General features: G+C 35.1%; 1 protein-coding gene across 4 annotated transcripts; it reads left to right on the top strand.

Annotated features, from left to right (window-relative positions):
- Positions 1-684: 684 nt before the first annotated feature.
- Positions 685-19,499, top strand: gpcpd1 (glycerophosphocholine phosphodiesterase 1). Of its 4 annotated transcripts, none has more exons than XM_048207650.1 (22): positions 685-988; positions 1,572-1,659; positions 2,693-2,783; positions 2,887-2,971; positions 3,685-3,703; positions 4,763-4,794; positions 4,911-4,986; positions 6,258-6,299; positions 6,419-6,542; positions 8,281-8,518; positions 8,665-8,827; positions 9,152-9,281; positions 9,467-9,521; positions 9,618-9,710; positions 9,939-10,016; positions 10,123-10,162; positions 10,691-10,749; positions 12,708-12,773; positions 12,876-13,012; positions 13,212-13,347; positions 13,617-13,777; positions 18,395-19,499. In XM_048207650.1, the coding sequence occupies exons 2-22, from the start codon at positions 1,611-1,613 to the stop codon at positions 18,573-18,575; spliced, it is 2,055 nt and encodes a 684-aa protein (XP_048063607.1). In that variant the 5' UTR covers positions 685-988; positions 1,572-1,610; the 3' UTR covers positions 18,576-19,499. The 4 variants fall into 4 exon arrangements, with proteins under 4 accessions (XP_048063607.1, XP_048063609.1, XP_048063608.1 ...); XM_048207651.1 differs by lacking the exon at positions 685-988 and adding an exon at positions 1,260-1,483; XM_048207652.1 differs by lacking the exons at positions 3,685-3,703; positions 4,763-4,794 and having other exon boundaries at positions 687-988.
- The last annotated feature ends 1,668 nt before the right edge of the window (positions 19,500-21,167 follow it).

Raw genomic sequence — 21,167 nt, 5'->3', positions numbered from 1 at the left:
AGGTAGATAATGCACAAAATGTAGGCTACAGAAAGCATATTCTCAATATAAAAAAAATACTATAGTATATATATATATAGGCCTACTATAGTATTATATATACACACATACATATATAGGCTACATTATATAAAGTACAGTCCAAAAGTTTGGAACCACTAAGATTTTTAATGTTTTTAAAAGAAGTTTCGTCTGCTCACCAAGGCTACATTTATTTAATTAAAAATACAGTAAAAAACAGTAATATTGTGAAATATTATTACAATTTAAAATAACTGTTTTCTATTTGAATATATTTCACAAAGTAATTTATTCTTGTGATGGCAAAGCTGAATTTTCAGCATCATTACTCCAGTCTTCAGTGTCACATGATCCTTCAGAAATCATTCTAATATGCTGATCTGCTGCTCAAGAAACATTTAATGTGTACAATTGTACAAAATATTTGTGTACAATATTTTTTTTCAGGATTATTTGATGAATAGAAAGTTCAAAAGAACAGTGTTTATCTGAAATCTAATCTTTTGTAATTTACTGTATTACACTAATTATATTTAATTGCATCGTAAGCATATCTTGTGTCGATGAAACTCCATCCATAAGCGTCAGGGAGGAAGACCCGCCCATCAAACGCCAATCACTTCTTCCGCCAATCATATGCGCTCAGAAAACGCAAATAGGCGGGACCAAGCTGTCCACTTCAAGTCCTCCCTCATTTTTATTTCCTATAACAAAGTCACATTCTCAACGCTATTTTAACCTGTAAATCGCATGTTTGGTTTCAACAAGTACACGTACTCGAATAATTGAGAGACGTAATAATTGAGAGACGTAATAATTAATTTGTTTTAGAAAATGGTGTACAGTTAACTCTGTCGCATTACCGGGCTTTCAGATCCGCGTGCATGTAAACATGGGCACGTCAGCGCGCGATTAACGTTTCCCGGTACCTCTGCACAAAAGGATGGATGTTTATCTTTAAACTCAGGTAATTGCAAGTTTATCATTTTTTTTAATTACAGTATCCGCCGGACTTAACACTCAATGTACGCTATACATTTCGTTTTGCGCAATGTATACACGTTTCTGCACAGTAAACGCTGAATGCGTCTCAAAACCTCCCTGGGCTCCCTATCTAGGTAGCATTTTAGGCATCTATAGTCGCGTTTGAACGTAACAATGTTGTCTAGGTAGGCAGCTTACTATGTTTGAGCACCATTCTCGGATACCGGGTGTTGTTGTCACTGACAGTAACCGGCTGCAGCCGGTTCAGACCGTGTTGATTTTGCTTCCTCCAACTCGAGCGGTTCAGATTTCATCGTATTGTGGTTGAACCGGTTGCTTAACTCTTAAAGACCGTTTTTATATTCATAAATCTGACACAATATTAGTTTTCCCTCTCTAATATTGCCACCAGGGCGTGTTTTAATCTTTAATATAATTAAAATACATTTATAATAAAATGGAATCTTAAAGAACTAAGGTATTGGAACAGAGCAAATCCAGATCAGCTGATGCTCTTGGTTTGTTTTGCATTGGAAAACAGATGTGTTTCTTTCCCTGTGTTTCAGGTCTATTTATTCTCATCTCCGTCTGCTCGTGTGTCAGTCATGGACAGCACTAGTGTGACTCTGACAGTGAGAGGGACCACAGCGCTGGGTAAGAGAAAAAATTAAATAAAAGAGTATAACACATTGTACAACTTTTAATAAAAATAATTATATTGTGAATCAGTAGTTCAACTGTGAAATAAAATAACATCATCTTTTCTTTTGGCCACTTACAAGATGTGATTAAGTTAAAGGTGCACTGTAATCTTAAAATATGTTATTAATAAAAACAATCAAGGTGGTCTAATTAAAATTCTGCAAGTTTGACTTTGGGATCTTTAGAGTTTGCTCAGTTGCTGAACATGAGTCTAGTCATAATATCTTTTATATAGCAAATGCTATAGTTTTGTTTTGTTTGAGATCATTTAGATTAAAGGCAAACATGATACTTTAATCAGATCCGAGTTTGAACTTAATGACACAAGTATTCCCACATAGGAAAACATGCAATTCCTAGTCTTTTGTACTTAGAGTTTTAAATCTCTGAAGGCATTCAGTTTGCATAATTTATTTTTAACTAACCAGTTTTACAGTGTTTTTATGGTTGTAACTATTTAAGTACACTTCTTGATGTGATTTAAATAATTATATCATGTAATAATGTGTCAATGGTAATAATGAAATATATTACATTTACATTTATTCATTTTCATTTATCCAAAGCGACTTGCAAATGAGGAATACAACTAGCTGCCCAGTGTTATTATAAAGCATTTATAAAGCAGTACCAATTAAAATCGAATAAATTGTGAGAATAACAAAGTAATGTTAAGTTAATATTAAGTGTAAGATTGATTAGTAAACTTTTTACTACTTTTACATTAGTGCATAATGTAAGTAAATTATCGATAAATGGTAAACATGATTTCCTTTTTCAGTGAATAAGACATCCATAATATGCTGATAAATGTATATTTATTAAAGTAAATAGGTGTTTAATAATATGCATCATTAAAGAAAGTTATTACAAAATCCATTGATATAATAGTAATATAGAAATGTTTTGTTAATAATAAGAATTGTTATGTGCAAGTGTTGACAGGAGAGAAAAAATTAACTATTTTGTCTCTCTTCTGTATCAGGTGAGGTAATAGCAGTGGTTGGCAGTTGTGAAACCCTGGGCAGCTGGTGCCATCAAAAAGCTGTGACCTTACAGCCAGCGGAGGAGGATGGGTACATGTTCAGTACCATCTTATGTTTTCCTTTTAGCACAATCACAGTTACCCTTGACACATGTTTGTCTTGTGTTTTGCGTGCTTGTTTCGTCTTACCACAGCACCCTGTGGAGAACTACCATTCAGCTTCCTAAAGGGAGTGAAACTAGATATCGCTATTTCAAGGGATTCATTTTGGAATCTAAGGTGAGATTTTCGTTTCCTAGTAAACACACATGATATAAGACATAAATGAATCTTTAAACGTCCAATAGTGAACTGATTTCCCAACAGCTTTAAAGAGCAGTCTCTGCTTTATTTATTTATAGATGTTCTTGTTGATTAGAGATGCACCGATATATCAGCCAATAAGCAGTATCGGCTGATAAAAGCAAATTTTCATGCTATCACGCTGTTAAAAACAGCCGATAGTCAGGGCCGATATATTCTGTCAATCAAAAGAGGGCAGGAAAATGCAATGCATTTGGACTTTGTGTAAAGAAAATGCTAAAGAAACCAGTTATGTTCAATATTAATAGTAATTATATGAATTAATAACATCAGAAAGTTAAGAAATATTAATTTAATGTTCAAAATCTAGTTAATGTGTGTTAATATTAATTATATAATAACTGAGACCAGTTACTCTGAAACAAGTTGATGAAATGGAGAGAATATTCCATTCATAATATTCAAAAATTTTTATTTGCATTTCTTTCAAAATATAATAATTAAAAATAAAATGATTCATTAATTATAATGAAATTATCATTAATTTAAAAGAAGGTTTAAAAGGCAGAACCCTCAAACTATCGCTGTCGGTATCAGCAGATATCACTGAATAATAGGCTATCAGTGGAGAAATTTAGTATCGGTGCATCTGTTGTTTATAACATCTTTTTTTTTTATCTTTCTTAAAGACTCATCATAATCTATGTGGTATGTACTGATATTATTTGTGATATTCATGATTATATCCAACACTTTTATTATACGTGTATGACTGCAGATTGTTGTTACAGAGTTCTTTCGCATATGGGATGTGTTTATGTCTAGGGCTGTCACTAACGATTATTTTGGTAATCGAGTAATCGGTCGATTATTTTGATGATTAATCGAGTAATTGGATATTTTTTGTGGTAATAAAAATAGACCTAAGCAAACAGTAGCCTTTAAAATTTCTTAAAATGCATATATAATAACAACAAGGCAATAATATTTGGTTCAAATAAAGTATCAAATGCAGGTAATCATATGGTTTTATAGAAAAACAATGTTAAAATACATAATATAATATGCATAATATAAACAATTAACTTATGCACATTATGTATTAAATGGATTTTACTCTAATTTAATCGAGGAATCGTGACAGCCCTATTTATGTCTTTTTCAAACAGTCCTCAAGGGCTTTCTTTTATTCATTTTTAATTCTTAGGGTGCTTAAGTATTTAAATGTAATTTTTTTTAAGAATTTACGTAGTCTTAAGAGTCTGAAATCCTTCTGTGTGAGTGTGTGTGTGGGGTTTCCAGGTCTTTCTCATCACAGCTGTTAATCTCTTTTTGCTGAACTTGACTCTGTTTTGGGAAGTTTGTTGTTGTTTTTTTTCCTGGAGAATGAAGTTTCTGGAACAGTGACTGCAGGTTTCCTGCAAACCCCTCCTAACATGCTGTGTCCCTCATACATAATATTTACACGTCAACTGCTATCTCACAGCCAGAAATATTCTTTTAGAATTTAGAAGCAGAATTATTTTCAACAAGAATTAAGAATTTAGAACCATTTTCTCATAGTTAAGCATGTCAGCAAACTATTAGAGAAAAAATAATCTCATTAAATAACATTTTAAGCTAAATGGTAAGAACAGGGATTTTCAAAGTGTTTTTTTTTTTTTTTTTTTTTTTTTTTTTTTTACATATAAATAACCTGGAGATCTCTAGTTAAACACTGTGAAAAATGACAATGTGTTTTTTGTGACTAATTGGTCCACCTTTCAGATGTCAACCAACTGGCTGGCTGGCAGAAAGTGGTGAATATGCCTCTTTTTTTTTTTTTTTCGGGAGTGAAACTTTGGTTTGAATGGCCAAAGTGGGCTTTGTTTTTCCAAAATCTGTCCATAATCTTAACCCCCATTTGGAATTACAGAATGCAGGTGGGCCATGTCAAGTCATAGTCAGTAGATGGGAGACCCATCAGATGCCACGCTCATTGAGTCCCTCAGGTATCTGATCCCAAAATAGTGCACATGTGTCTAATGAAATCGTAGACTCCGTCCTTCATGCTTACTACATACTCAATACATTCTGACTTCAGCTTTTTAAAGACAACATGAAACATTCACAACACATTTCCCATATTTTCAAGTCAATGTGGGAAGTAATGTGATTTTATATCTCAGAACATTACTGCAACATAAAGTGGCCATTATTTTTGTTGGTTAATATTATTTTTCCCTGCCCACATTATTTTCTTTTAGACCATGCATAAATGAATCATGCACAATAAAACCAGCGACATTTATTCAGAAAGTAAATAACCCTAATAACCCGGTCTTGTTGTGCATGAATCATTGATGCATGTTCTAAAGAAAATAATGCATTTCTTTTTATTTCATGTTGTCTTTAATGTTGATTTCAGTGTTATTTGTCATGGACAGATGTAATGTCAGTAAAAGCCACTTAAGGGAACCTTATGGATCAGTTATTAGAAACCAAAACATCTAGTGGGCTATTACCCATCTTACACAAACAGCTGTTTCCGCTGACGCATTCCTGGGTTTACAAGCAGTGCTTTTTTTGCTTTAGTTGCCCTCCCCTAATTTAGCCACTTCACATTTTTAAACTCTGAAAAAAAAAAACATTTGAACAATCACATTCATTATTTTGAGTTGATTTTTACACTAAAAATAGTTACAAATCTGTTTTTGAAACACACATGCATTTAACACTTCTTTATTTGCGTGCAACGACACACATTTAATACATGCATTTAACAATTTACATTTTTTGTAAGGGCATTATACTATTTTTATGTTTGTTTTTAGTTTTTGCTAGGCAGGATCCATAATTTTAATGATGTAACTGTTTGCTCCAGATGTCAGCATTTCTTTGTGCTTGTGTTGCCCCAAAAACAATTTGCTTGCATGGTAACACTTATGTTAAATTATGCATTTAGGTTGTTATTATTATTATTTAGCTTTTATTAAAATACATTTAACCAAATAATAATCCTTTCATTACTATCTCTAGTGTTCCTCTTAAATTCTAACATGCAGAGTTTTGCTTGTATAGAATATACTGGCTACAAATGTGTAGATCTCCATCCTGTACAGAGCAAACTGAAGACTTATTTTATCTTAACATTTAGATTGTTTAAGAAATAAACCAGAAAATAAATGTCTCATGTCAGCACTGTTTGCTCTGTACTGGTGACTCTATCTTTTGTAGCATGAGTGGTTAACATTCCATATTAATTTTTGTTTGTTTCTTGCAGAACCAGAGCTTGTGATTGACGATGGACATTTTGGAGTCCATAGTAAGTTTGAAAATTGAAATTACATAAACGCATGTTTGAATGCAACTTCACCTCGAATTCAAAACATTCTTTCATATCATCTTGTTTTAACAGGCAAATAAAATTTGTTTGATCTGCAGATGGTGTTGAGTGTGTGGACTCTGGCTGGTTGACGTGCCAGACAGAAATTCGTCTCAGGCTTCATTACTCCGTGAAACCTCCAGTATCTATTACTAAGAAAAAATTTAAGAAGTCACGCTTCAGGTAACAGCCTTCACAGAAAACAGAACACACATTTAACTCTTAAACCTTATTCAGACTGTCAGTTCAAATTCGATTTTTGTGTATATCCGATCATATTTAGCAAGTGTGAATGGCAAAAAATCACATTTGGTTTGAAATCCTTTTTAAATCAGTCTGAACCGATTTCACAGGTTTTTTTGCATATATATAACACTTTCATATGCCACTTAAATCGTAAACTTGTCAGACGTTGTTGCAGAAAACAAGGTTGCGTTGTGTTGTTGTCCGCCTCAATTTCTGTCTCTGCTTCATTAGTAGTCCAGCGCTGCTGCTAAATATTGTCATTGTCAACAATGCAAACCCGTCCATGTTGTTTTTGGCATACCAACGCAACATCATTGCTATGGAAAGAAAATGCAGATATTTTGGAAAAAAACAAAAGAGAGCCATGGGACACACAAATCAGATCAGAACAGTTGCGATACTGGACAGTCAATTATTTAGATCAGATTCCAATTGGATACACAAATAATCAGATTTAGACAGTGTGAACATAGTCTTAAAAAGCTTATCTTGAGGTCAGTCAGTCAAATTTATTTATAAAGGTCTTATTTATAATTTCTTATTAATTCTGTTAGAGTCACTTACATGAGAAAGAATTGACTATAGTCAAATAGATTTCTTTTAATATCAGAAAATTAATGTAGGGATTAGGGTTGCAAAATTCCGGGAATTTTCAAAGCTGGAAACTTTCCATGGGAATTAACGAAAATATTTGGGAATTAACGGGAATTAATGCGAATAAACAGGGAATTTGCAAAATTGCAGGTTAGCCTATAACAGGGTACTTAAATGTAGTTGAAAAAAACATCTTGCAACATAATTTTGGTTAAAACAACCATATTTAATGCAATTTTAGTTTAATTTTTACCCTGCACATTCCTCACACAGCAGACTACTTTATTGAGACCACACCCCCTGCATGCACTGTGCATTCCCCCAGTCCATAACATGCACATTTGATCAAAAATACAGAAAAAACTGTAATATTGGGAAGCATAACTACAATTTAAAATAATGGTATAATAATTGATATACATAAAAATAAATATTTTTTCTGTGATCAAAGCTGAATTTTCAGCATCATTTCTCCAGTCTTCAGTGTCACATGACCCTTCAGATATCATTCTAACATGCTAACACAACTGTTTCCAACAATGATAATAACAAATAAGTATCAAATCAGCAAAATTAGACTGATTTCTGAAGGATCATGTGACACTGAAATAAATAACACATAATTGCTGCAATACAAATATATTTAATTTACATATTTACTAAATTAGAATTAATTGAATGTGAAAAATAATAACTGTTATTTCATGTTATGACCAAACAAAATGTTTATATTTGTTTTTATATGATACATTTTATATAAATATTATAAATCTGTATAAATTTCCCAAAATTTCCAATTAATTCCCATAAATTCATGTTAAGTTTCCAAATTGGAATATTTCCAAAATTCCCCAGGTTAAGTTCCCGAAAATTTTCCGGAAATTTACCGGAATCTTTCTGCCCCTTTGCAACCCTAGTAGGGATGTACTATGTTTTTACAATTCGAAGAGTGTACTTCCTTCTAGAACAAGTACTAAACATTCATTTGTCTTTTTCACTTTACATTACACTGTTTTGATGCCTTATTTCACTTTTTGAGAACATGTTAAAATACAATCTGCCTAATTAATGGCTGTTTTAGATTGAAGCTGATGCTGGAAGGTATTGAAGAAGAAGAAGACGACGAAGAAGAAGAAAGCCCTTCATCATGGCATAAGATGACCACTACGCTGGAGATCAGTATGATCAGTGATGGCGGATATAAGTCTCGTCATTCCCAACCAGAATGTGGATACGCTCTGGAACCCACCAAGTGGACAGAATACACCATTCACACCATGGACCCTGACAACCTAGAGCTCACCTTTGAGTTCTTCGAGGTGCGTGAACGATAGCCTTCGGTGTTGCTTCATATAAAGATTATGACCACAACAGTATCACAAAGTATTTTGTAAATGATTTACATTAATTTTGCATGGATCCTCTTGGTGACTCAGGACTATTCTATCATCTCTTTGTGGTTTAGGAGGACTTGAGTGAACCTGTGGTTCAGGGTGATGCTCATCCAGGCCACGTAGGCACCGCATGCCTCTTGTCATCCTCTTTTGTGGAGAGCGGGAAAGATTTGGGTGTAGTCACCCTGCCCATCATGAGCCGAAATGCCAGACATACTATTGGAAAAGTCAGAGGTATGATCTGTACCACAATGCACTGATGTTATTTTGTCCGGTCTTATTTGTTTTACAACATAAAACTAATGTACATTCCTGTTGCCCATGATGGTACCTGTTCTTTTGCTGCTTGTACACAACATTTGCCTCTGTAAACATGTCACAGACTGTGTAAATATAGTCATGTTGGCGAGATCTGCCCTGTTTGAATTGTTGCTTAGTGGCTAGATAATGTGATTATATGCCTTTCATTTATTGATGTGCTGAAGCTTAACCATTAACTGTTCACTTCACTGAAGTTAATACATTAAGTAAATCCTTTTATTCTTAATGCAATTTCAGTGGATTACCTGGTGACGCGTCCTATCCGAGGCTTTCAGTGTGACATGAGTCAGTCTTTCACCAAATACTGGAAGAAAAGGAGCCCTTTGGATGTTGGACACCGAGGAGCAGGGAGCTCACATGCTGCCAAGTGAGTAGCAAAAGTGTGGTTGATCTGCTACAAGAGCCTGTCTGCTTGGATTATGGATATTATGGATATGGATAGGCCCACGAGGCATCAGGAAAGCACAATAAGCGCACATAAATTTGCTGCATAAACAAAGTATCAAAAAGTACATGTTTAACAGAAAGAAATATGTTGCTCTTTTATTTCAGGCATCACAAGATCAGGGAAAACACAATTGCCTCATTTCTAAGTGCAGCCAACCATGTGAGTTTCAATAAAGAATGCAATTATACCAAAATGCATGAAGTTTTGTTATATGATATAAAAGACTAAATCATATCTGTTTTGTTTTCATCACAGGGAGCTGCTTATGTAGAGTTTGATGTTCATTTGTCTAAAGATTTAGTTCCAATCGTGTACCACGACCTCACCTGCTGTATTTCTTCTAAAAAGGTAACAGTTGCATTTGGCTCACATTAGTCTGTGCAGTGAGAATTTGCTAGTATAATTTGAACGACTCACATTGTGTCCATCAGTACAGCTTTTGTTTTGACTGAACTGACAGAAGACTTCCTACTTAAACCTTTTTTTTAATTCAGACTTGAACAGGCTGAAACTGCAAAACATAATAAAAAAGAAAGATCTATCTTCACCCTTTTACATTTTTGTGTCCTTTTATAGAAAAATGACAAGAATTCAATGGTGTTGTTCGAAGTTCCCGTCAAGGATCTTACGTTTGATCAACTTCAGCTTTTAAAAGTAAGACTTCTTTCAGGTTCTTTTACCTTATTTGAACAATGCAATAAGGTAATGCAATTATCTCCATACTGATACTGATGAGTATAAATGTGTTTGTCTTTCTTAGCTGGCCCATACAACTGCCATGGAAGTTCATGACCACAAAGGTACAATTGCCCCATTAATTCATGTAACAAAAGTACAATATGATCAGTTATCATATATGATAACTGATCATTATATGATAACACATATATGATAACTGATCATTATATAACAGTCAGGTTCCAGAAGTAAAAATCAAATTCAAAATCTGCATAGTGAAAGACATTTTTATATAACATATAAATCTTTCAAGACAGATCTTTCATGAACTCTAAGACTGTTAAGCAGTGTTTTATCCCTATTTCACTTATAATTAGTTCATATAGGATGTGGTAGTGCATAAAAGACAGTATAAGTGTTTTCTGATAATGAAGAAAAAACCCTGGCTATTAAGTCATTTGTAATACTTAGGATAGTTCATTAATAAGCACAGTCTTTGCTGTAAATCAGTGTTTTAATTGTATTATTTTTAGTGCTTATAGCTCTAAAAACACTTGCCGAACCCAGGCCTCTGTTGAGCTGTATTGAGCTAAATAAACAGTTAACTGTTAAATAGATAATTATTGCTTTTGTGTTGTTGCTTTGTCTAGACTTGCAGGATGAAGAGGAATATATATATGAGCACCAGCCTTTCCCTTCCCTTTCACAGGTGTGACAGCATTTTATTTTATTTTATATATATATATAACAGGGTTCCTACGCGGTTTGGAAAAGTATGGAAAAGTATGGAATTTGATTTGAGTAATTTCCAGGTCTGGAAAAGTATGGAAAAAAGAAATCAGAGTATGGAAAAATATTTGTGTTTCCAGACTATTGGCTCTATTCAGTTTTCTAATTTATCATACCTGCAAACTAGTCACTTTTTGGCAAAATTAGCCGTTTTGAATCAAAATACGTCATTTATGTGAATCGTTTAGATCCGAAGAGTTTTTTTTTCGGGGCGAGTGTGTGCTTGTCACAGGATTCTCACAAGAATCGAAAATGGGCTACTTTCCCATAAACTGGAGTGAGTCGCAATCTTTCTTGGTGCTCTGTGGCATGATAGATCGCTGTAGCACTCTTGAACCAACCATCTCAACCGCTTTACTAATTACAACACAAAATAAACATAAATGAACTTCCAAAGGTATGTTGAAATATGCAGTACAACTTACCGAAATCATGTCACATGCGATTGATCAATCAGTGTTTCAAATAAAATAGCTTGTAAAAATATCACATTTAGCCTACCTCAGAAAAGCCATTAAATGTCCAAAAACTCGTTATTTAACTACAAAAATTAACTTTGAGAGGAGCATTTTGCTAAATATATGCACTATAGGGTATTGCATATTCATTGTATTTGTACTTAACATGTGCTTCGATATTGAATGTATAAATCCATTTTATGACAGCCACCATTTAAATGTTTAGCCTACATAAAAAAAGAGTAGAAAAATAATTGACATTAAAGATTTATTAAAAAATTATTATAAAAACTTCCTTATGTGTAATTTAGCCTATATGTAAGTAGCTTACAAATCCATTTTAACCTATTATTATAATGATGTACCAGCTGTGGTTCCCTGTACAGTTTACAGCATTGGTTGAGATTTTTTCTTTGAGGAAATTTGCCATGTACTGTACCTGATAGGCCCCAAATTAACAAATACTGAATCAAATCAAAATCAAATCGCAAGCTTCTGAATCAAAATCGCATTGAGTTGTGAAATTTGTCAATGCACAGCCCTAGTGCCAATTTATTTTTATTTATTTATTTATTTTTACTTGAAGCAAATGTTGTTTTTTCCATTTATGTTCTTGTCAGAGTGCACCAGAATGCTTCGTTTACATGTTGAAATCACAAAAATCTTCTCCTGGGGGAGGATGCCCCAGACCCCCCGACAACTATTTAGTTCATACACATCACTTTTTCACCTCTCTTCACTTTGCACATATGTTTAGAAAGTTCTACATTACTAAAATATTACAGAAACTATCATATTCCACTTGTTTAGGCTACTCTATAGAAATGCTTCGATACCAACAACTAATACCAACAACAGAGCAAACATTGACCAGAATGGATAAATCACAGAAGGATGTCTATAAAGTAAATGTATCGATTTAATAGAGAAATTAAATATTTACGCTTATGTAGGGAGTGGTATGGTCGGAAAGGGAAACAACCTAAGTCACTATGCTACCCTGTTCAACAGGGAATATATTAGTACTTGTAGATTAATCCCCAACAAAAGTCACACAGGTACGTGGTTTTAAGAAGAGAAGGGCCTAGACGTGATTACTAAATACAAAACTTCAACAATCAAACACTTATTTAAAAATCACTAAAAGACTGTAGGACCCGGACTACAAACATGTAAAAGAGAAAACATAGAAAAGGAGACCAAGGCTTACCAATGGCAGAAATCGTTTGGAAGGTCTGGAAATTTGAGTATGGAAAAGTATGGAATTTTGAAATGGAAAATGTGTAGGAACCCTGATATAAATAATTTTTTTTTTTTTTTTAAATCAACCAAAAGATTTTAGAACATTGTGATACATTTTTGTCACCCATCCATACTGCTTGGTTAACTACTTATCTTCTCATTTGACATTATGTTGCAGATATTCCAGTCTGTTCCAGATCATGTGGGATTCAACATTGAGCTGAAGTGGATCTGTCAGTTTAAGGTTTGTGTTGCCCCAAGCGATATGTGTGATGTTTGTTCTCTGTGTTAATGAAAAAAAGAAAAAAAAAAAAACGCCCTCACTGTATCTGTTTCCTCCAAACAGGATGGCTCCTGGGATGCAAAACTCTCCACCTACTTCAACATGAATCAGTTCTTGGACATCATCCTCACATGCGTGCTGCAGAATGCCGGCAAGAGAAGGATAATCTTCTCATGCTTTGATCCTGATGTTTGCACAATGTACGAGGCCTAGTTCACGTGCATATTCTAATGATAGTCTTTAGGATAATGAATATTTTTACGGTAACACTATATAGTAAGCTCTCATTTGTTAACATTAGTTAATGCATTAACTAATATGAACTAACAGTGAAAATCTTCAGTCAATCTTGATTGCATGTTGTGTTTAGGTTGCAATTATTTGTGTTCTCTTCCTCAGGGTGAGACAAAAACAGAACAAATACCCTATCCTATTTCTGACCCAAGGAGTGACAGACCTCTACCCTGAACTCATGGACATCCGCTGTCAGAGCACTAAGATCGCCATGAGCTTTGCTCAGAGTGAGAACATACTGGTGAGAGAACCCGATACCCCGATGGTGTAATAACACAGCTGTTGATACTTCAGAACATAGTTTTGTAATAGCATGGAGAGACGGCCAGTTTTGGCAGCATAATAAAACTGTGTGTAATCACAAACTTTCTAAAACTATGAAGTAAAAGAGATCTAATCATGTTTTGTCTAAACTGCAAGAGGAAAATGGTTGTTTTGTTTTCTTTAAATTGGTGCCATGTCAAATTTCGTCACAAAGACTAAACAGCTTGCTTTTGTATGCACTCACAGGGAATCAGCGCCCACACTGATGAGCTCTTGAGGAACATGGACTTCATCAGAGAGGCTCAGTCCAAAGGACTAGTGGTCTTCTGCTGGGGCGACTATAACAACGACCATGAGAACAGGATGAAGCTGAGGGACCAGGGCATTGATGGCCTCATATATGACAGGTGGGCTATGATTTGTCATTGGTTCTTTCCATGCTAATTCAACAGCAGTATTTAATACGGCTGAGAATGTTAATGAACTATGTTTACTTGTACTTTTCCCTCTCCTGTCCAAATATTTGGCATATTATATTGTTACTCATTCACATGTGAAATCAGATAGTCAGAGGTGATTTACACATAAACTTCATAAAGGTACAGTAGCAATAGCAGTTTAATTCTGCAGGTGGAAAATTGTCATCATAAACTTAAACTAACATTTACAACACTGTCCTAATCAGACATGCCGCAACATGCGATAAAGGATATCTTTTACATGTTATTCAGAGTTTTTGTCGAGTGATAGGGGATTTAATTTTAGAAACGGTTTCTAGAATGTAGAGACATTGTTGAAAGAGTAATCATCAACTAGATGCATAATGCATTACAAGAGGTCATGTTGTCATAGTAAATTTGACTGCCATGTTGACTCTTTCAACACCATTAATGCCCATGTCAGTCTGTATGTGAATTTCTGTGGAAATGACGCAGCAGTTTATGACTGTTCCCTGATAGTCCGGGCATATCAGCACATGTCTAAGTGAAGCTGTGTTTCATTCTGGGTAAAGGTTAAACTAATAAACTAATCAATGATGTTCTGAATTTATGCAGTGCACCACAAAAATAAGTTTTTAATCAGATCTCCACAACTGTTGTGTAAATATCATTGTGTGTTTGTATGTGTGTACACACACTTAAAAATGTAGTTTTAAATTTTATCCTTTAAAAACGGCTAGGTTTTACAGGACGCACTTCCATCAAACACTGACAGATGTTGAAGTTTTACATAACATGCTGTGTTTGCCGTTTTTTTGCAGTTTCTGACTATTCAGCTGATATTCGTTCTGTATTTTTGTTCCTTCTCCACTGCATTAAAACCCCTAAAGAGCTGTTAAGAGTGTTCCTGTTTATTGAATTTTAAAGGAACAGTTCAACCAAAAATGAAAATTCTGTCATCATGTACTTGTCAAATACTTTGTGTTAATTTTCAGTGCAATTTCGAATAGATTAAGTCAATATTTTTCGTATTTTTATTTTATATATATATATATATATATATATATATATATATATATATATATATATACACACATACACATATACACAATATACTGGTTGGTTTTCATGTTTTATGGGAACTTCCCATAGATGTAATGATTTTTATACTGTACAAACTGTACATTCTATCTACACTAAAACTAAGCCCTTTAGAGAAAACTTTCTGCATTTTTAGATTTTCAAAACACTTAATTTAGTATGATTTATATTAAAAAAATGTCTCCCTTAAGGTCAAAATTTACTGGTATTACAATCCATGTGGGGACATTTAGTCCTCATAATGTAAGGTATACCAGGTAGACACAAACACACACACAATAATAGCCCACTACTACCAAATAGTCAAAAGATTACAGTTTTAACCTGTATTTTGTGTGGTGTGCAGGGCTTGACATTAACTTTTTTGCTCACCAGCCAATGTGGCTAGTGGTTTTCCAAAGTTACTAGCCACTCAGCATTTTCACTGGCCACAATTTTGCTGTTGGGAAATTACATTTTATATGATTAAAGTTGACTCTGGCATGCTTAAATTACTTGATTTTGAGTCATTTTACTTGATTTACTTGATATCCAGTTTTTACCCACCTGTTTACGTCCACTTAGCCGTAAGCCATAGACGACTGTATTCACGCGAGATACTCCACACGACGCATTTTGACATCTGTGTGTGCTTGTATTCAGGCGCAAGGAGAACTGAATCGCACGCGACAGAGAGAGCGCACACGAGCGCTTCTGTTGTGTCATTCAGCGCGATTCCGCCTATCCCACCTTCACTAACCTCAAGTTAATCGATAAAGAATTGTGACTGAATTTTGTGATACGACGAGCTTGGCTACTTTTCATTTGGCTGTAGGCTGAAATTATATTCAACCCGCCAAAGTGGCTAGTGGGAGTGGCTGTCTTACCCGCCACAGCTGAAATCTACCCGCATTTGGCGGGTTGGCGGGTGTTAATGTCAAGCCCTGGTGGTGTGACTCCACTTTTCCTTGATAACCAAATATTTATATGCAGTATTGACTCTTTCCACATCTTTCCTTTCCCCTTTTTGAATATTTCTCACATCATTTTATGGTAATTTGCCTCTTTTTGCAGAATACATGAATGCTTGGTGCCAAAACCCAATGCTTCAACTTCCTCTGATACCAGTAATGTCTTCTGCTTCCCAGTTGTTGTTTTTTTTTTGGCATTTGCCTGCTGCCTGACAGGTCATGCTCACTGACTAGCACTAAGATAACCATGTTTTACAGCAATGATGTGAGGCAGTTAAACTGTAGAGTTATGATTTTTAAGTGGCTTTTATTGAAATTATTGACCACTGGGTTAAGGTTCAGCTTCCTGTTACATCATTCTGACCATTAGAGACTTCCTCTTTATATGAGTGACCTAGTTTTCCACCCAGAACCCATTTTAGACAAATTACAGTGCAGATGTGCATTTTTTGTTTTTTTCCACTGTGGATTTTTTTTTTTAGTACTAGCCACGTTAACAGTGCATGAATCCCTTGCGTGGACCTCAATGACTTAATCATTGAAGAATGAATGTATGGATGGCTTTTGCTCTCAAACAAGTTTGCCTGAGTATCTTGATAAGAAAAAGCTGCATTTATCTACATATGAATGATCTCACTCTGAACGCATTTGCCGTGACAGTTCTTAAACCAAACTATATTCAAATGTTGTCTGTTAGATATTCTGTATAATTATTAGTATTAGAGTTGGGTGCTCAAAGAACACGTTTTGACATGTCATTTGTAATGGCGAATGTAAAACATAAGTCTTCCAGGAGACAACGGAAATGGGTCGACCAGTATGCATAATGTTCTTAAACACACATATATCATCTGACATCATGATGGTAGAAACATCATGGTAGAAAAAATATAAATATACGCATATATGTGTGTCACTTATAAAGTACAGAAATTGTTCCATGGAAATCACTTATGTTGGTGATGGAACATTTAATGAGTATCTTGTTTTTGTGAATCTAAATAATATCCCAGAAGCCTCTTTTGACTATGAAATGGGAACGTGTTTCACACAAGCAGGATAGTTTCGAGTTTTAGGCTGACTGTTGTTATTTTTATTTATCATGAAAGAGAATGTGGCATTTATTGACCTTCGTAAGGGCAGACACCATATTTAAAGTCAACATGAAGAAAGAAAAGAAAGTTTCACGTACAGACGACAACGTTGTCAAAATGATTCCCGTTCACATGGATCTGCAAAAACGACTAAAAATTGCTGTATTTTGCATGCCAGGCCAGTAGTTGACGATGTCACTTTGTAAAGAAACACTAAACACATGACATCACCGCTTTCACAAAAATTGGCATTTTTGTTGTTTACATGGAGACGATAGCACGTCCTGATATTGCTGAGTTAGATGCGTTCCTGGGTCAACATATTTTGGAACATTCTAGTCTGAAAATTTAGTCTTAACCCTATTCCTACCCCTAAACCTAACCGTACCCATAAGTTATCCCAAAAATCAGAGGGAAATGATAGATGAATAACACTGATGTAGAAGCACCAATTCATGATTTTGACATAATCTGTAAACTTGTCCCTGAAATCTGATTGGTTGATTTGAATGTTGCTCCAGGATCAACAAAAATGTTGACCCAGGAACATGTTGAACTCAGCAATATCAGGTTATGCGAGACGATAAAGGTATCGTTTTCAAAAATGTGCACTTTGAATCCCGTTTTCAAAAGTTTGCATTTTCATGCCCCCAAAACGCAGTTGTCGTCTAAAGGAACAGCCAAAACATAAAAAGTTTTCTGTTTTTAGTTGACACTGATGTTGTGTACACACTGCCTTAATGTGAACATTTCATCAGCGCATTTTATGCCAAAGAAGACATTATAATGGGTCTTCTTAACCTTTAATCAAATTAAATACATGTTTATTTGAAACAAATTTCATTTTCAGCTGATGTCACTCAGACCATGCAGCTATTGGCCGGCTAATTATGTATTTTGTTTTTTTTTTTAACTTGCATTTGACCTGGATAAATTCTGATTTGAAATGAAATTATGTTTTATCAAGTTGACTTGAATTTGATATGGATGAAAATGTGTCTACAATCACAGTCTGTTTAATATGTCTCATTGTCCTAGGTCATTGTCCTCAGGGTTTTTTTTTTGTCCATAATTTTTTGAAAGACATATTTGTAATGTTTCACTTCACAGACTGTACTTGTAACACTTACATCTTCATTTTCATTTATGTCTAATTAAATATTCTGTCTACTCTAAGGTCTTTTGCAGAAATTAAAGGCATGATGTTTTGATGATTGTGGCAAACATGTGTACATGCTTATCATAAAACAACAGAAATAATTCATCTACTCACATCTTTGCCCTTTGTATGATCCACTCCCCTTCACCTCAAACTTTTTGTTAATGAAACTTCCTTTTAGCCTTTTCCTTGTTCGGTGACACTCCTTTATTTGTCTGATTCCCTCCCTCAGATTGACCTAAAGATTAAATAATGATTTGTTCTTTCTTTTTATTCACAGAATCTGCGAAGACAAGCTTGAGCAGTCAAACATTTTCAAAGTAGAGGAACAGGTTGCTCTCAAGGATGTCATCCAAACATGTGCCTGCTCCACCTACAGCATTCCGTGCTCCTCCATTCCTTGTGCAGGAAAATCCCAGGAGACCAATGGGGAGTCGGATTCCGGCCTCAGTTCCTCTTGAGAGCCATACACCCAGTCTACCTTCACTCTATGCCTGTAATCTTCCCACAATACACCAGAATTAACGCACATATTCACTCCGTCATTAAGCCAAACTTTCTTTGAGTCTGAAATGTTTTAGAGTATAATCATGTCAAAAGAATGATATTAAGGGCAACGCTAGCTTCCACAAAGGCAGTAGGTTTGCTGTATTTAGCCAATTTGCTGTATATTTGGGTGCAAAAAATGTGTATTTTATCATGTGTAACTATTTGTTTTATAATTCTTAATATTCTGTTGTATAAGAGGATCTTGGCGAGACCCTCAGATTTAGTATTTATTGATTTCTTTATCTGCAGAATGAGTATTGAACATTTTTTGTAATATAGTATTAGAATTTCATGAACAACAAAAATGCCTAATTCAAAATTCAAATTTATTTAAAGCTAGAAATAGCTATTTTATTGAATAGCTATTATTTAACATTATTTACTAGCTAAAAGTGAGGCCTGTCTTATAAAAACAAACTTTGAGGGCTTTTGTCTTTAAAATTACACTTATGAACATGTCTACTATTATTGTTATCACTACTATATCCATCCACAGATTTACATTGATGGTTTCAGCGGAACCAAATTTAAACTTTTTTTTCAGCTGTGCAATTCACATGAACTCTTCACTGTAAATGGGTGTATATTTGAATGAATGTGCCTCTGTAAACCTCTCTGATGTATGTGCTGCAGAGTGTCAGTGTGGTCTTGTCTCCCAGCATGCATTCATACTGCTTCCTCACTACAGGGCAGTGAAATCATGCATGTTTGCTGTTCGGTGCCACACTGGACTCCAGCAACTTGCTGTATGAATCCACACTCACTGTGGTGGATGTAACTATGCCAACGCAGAACAGAACAACGCTCCAAGAGCCAGAATAAACATTTAATACGAATGTAATCTGTGTCTTTTGTTCACGATGATCCCAATATCACCAATATTGTAATACATTAGTTGTACGTTATTTCATTATGGGTAGAAAGTAGTGCGCTATATAGGATAGGAATGAAATTGTAAACTACAACTTCAGGCTATAAAATTTCCGGTTAACCATATTATAATTAATAATAATCATTATAATAAAAAACAATATTAATTAAATAAATATAAAATAGAGTGTATGGAATCTGTACATTAAAGTACGGTGACCCGATTTCTGAAATAAAAACCGTGGACATTTCCTAGTTCAGTGGACAAAATATGATTTAAAATCTCATTTGTTATTTTATATGAATGAAAAAATGCGGTAAACATAATATTTGAATATTTTGTTCTACAACGTAAAGCGCACACATAGGCCTAGGCTAAATTTTTTTTTATTTTTTTATAAAAATAGATTTGGGAGGAGGAACCCGTGGAGAAGGGCAGCTTGCTGTTTTATCAGGTTTCTGGGGGACAGGACAGCTTGTTTGAGAACAAGGAATGTGTTTGTCAATCTGACTTACGTTCCATCACCTAGAAAACCCAAAAACTGCATTCATCTGATCCGAAACATAAACACAAACATTCATGTTAGGTTTCAGTGTCTTCATGGGGATTTTCCATAGACATAATGGGTTTTAAACAGTACCAACTGTTATTCTATCCCACTACACTAGTCCTATCAATCACAGAAAACTTTATGCATTTTTACATTTTCAAATAAGCATCATTTTGTATGTTCATTAATCCATTCCATCGTGGGGACCGCTGTGGTTAACTGCTGTGGGGAAATTTGGTTCTCGAAATGTAGGTTAAACAAGTACACACACACAGTAATCAATCACAGTCACTTGCACATACACCGATCAGGCATAACATTATGATAATCTTCCTACTATTGTTTTGGTCCCCCTTTTGCTGCCAAAACAGCCCTGACCCGTCAAGGCATGGACTCCACTAGACCCCTGAAGGTGTGCTGTGGTATCTGGCACCAAGATGTTAGCAGCAGATCCTTCAAGTCCTGTAAGTTGCGAGGTGGAGCCTCTATGGATTGGACTTGTTTGTTCAGCACATCCCACAGATGCTCGATTGGATTAAGATCTGGGGAATTTGGAGGCCAAGTCAACACCTCAAACTCATTGTTGTTCTCCTCAAACCATTCCTGAACTATTTTTGCTTTGTGGCAGGGCGCATTATCCTGCTGAAAGAGGCCACAGCCACCAGGGAATACCGTTTCCATGAAAGGGTGTACATGGTCTGCAACAATGATTAGGTAGGCGGTACGTGTCAAAGTAACATCCACATGGATGGCAGGACCCAAGGTTTCCCAGCAGAACATTGCCTTCTTCCCATAGTGCATCCTGGTTCCATGTGTTCCCCAGGTAAGCGACGCACACACACCCGACCATCCATGTGATGTAAATGAAAACATGATTCGCCAGACCAGGCCACCTTCTTCCATTGCTCCGTGGTCCAGTTCTGATGCTCACGTGTCCACTGTTGGCTCATTCGGCGGTGGACAGGGGTCAGCATGGGCACCCTGACTGGTCTGTGACTATGCAGCTCCATACGCAACAAACTGTGTGTATTCTGACACCTTTCTATCAAAACCAGCATTAACTTCTTGAGCAGTTTGATCTAC

Source organism: Megalobrama amblycephala, linkage group LG11 (genome assembly GCF_018812025.1).
Source record: "Megalobrama amblycephala isolate DHTTF-2021 linkage group LG11, ASM1881202v1, whole genome shotgun sequence".
Taxonomy (NCBI): domain Eukaryota; kingdom Metazoa; phylum Chordata; class Actinopteri; order Cypriniformes; family Xenocyprididae; genus Megalobrama; species Megalobrama amblycephala.
This window is presented reverse-complemented; position numbering and strand designations above follow the sequence as displayed.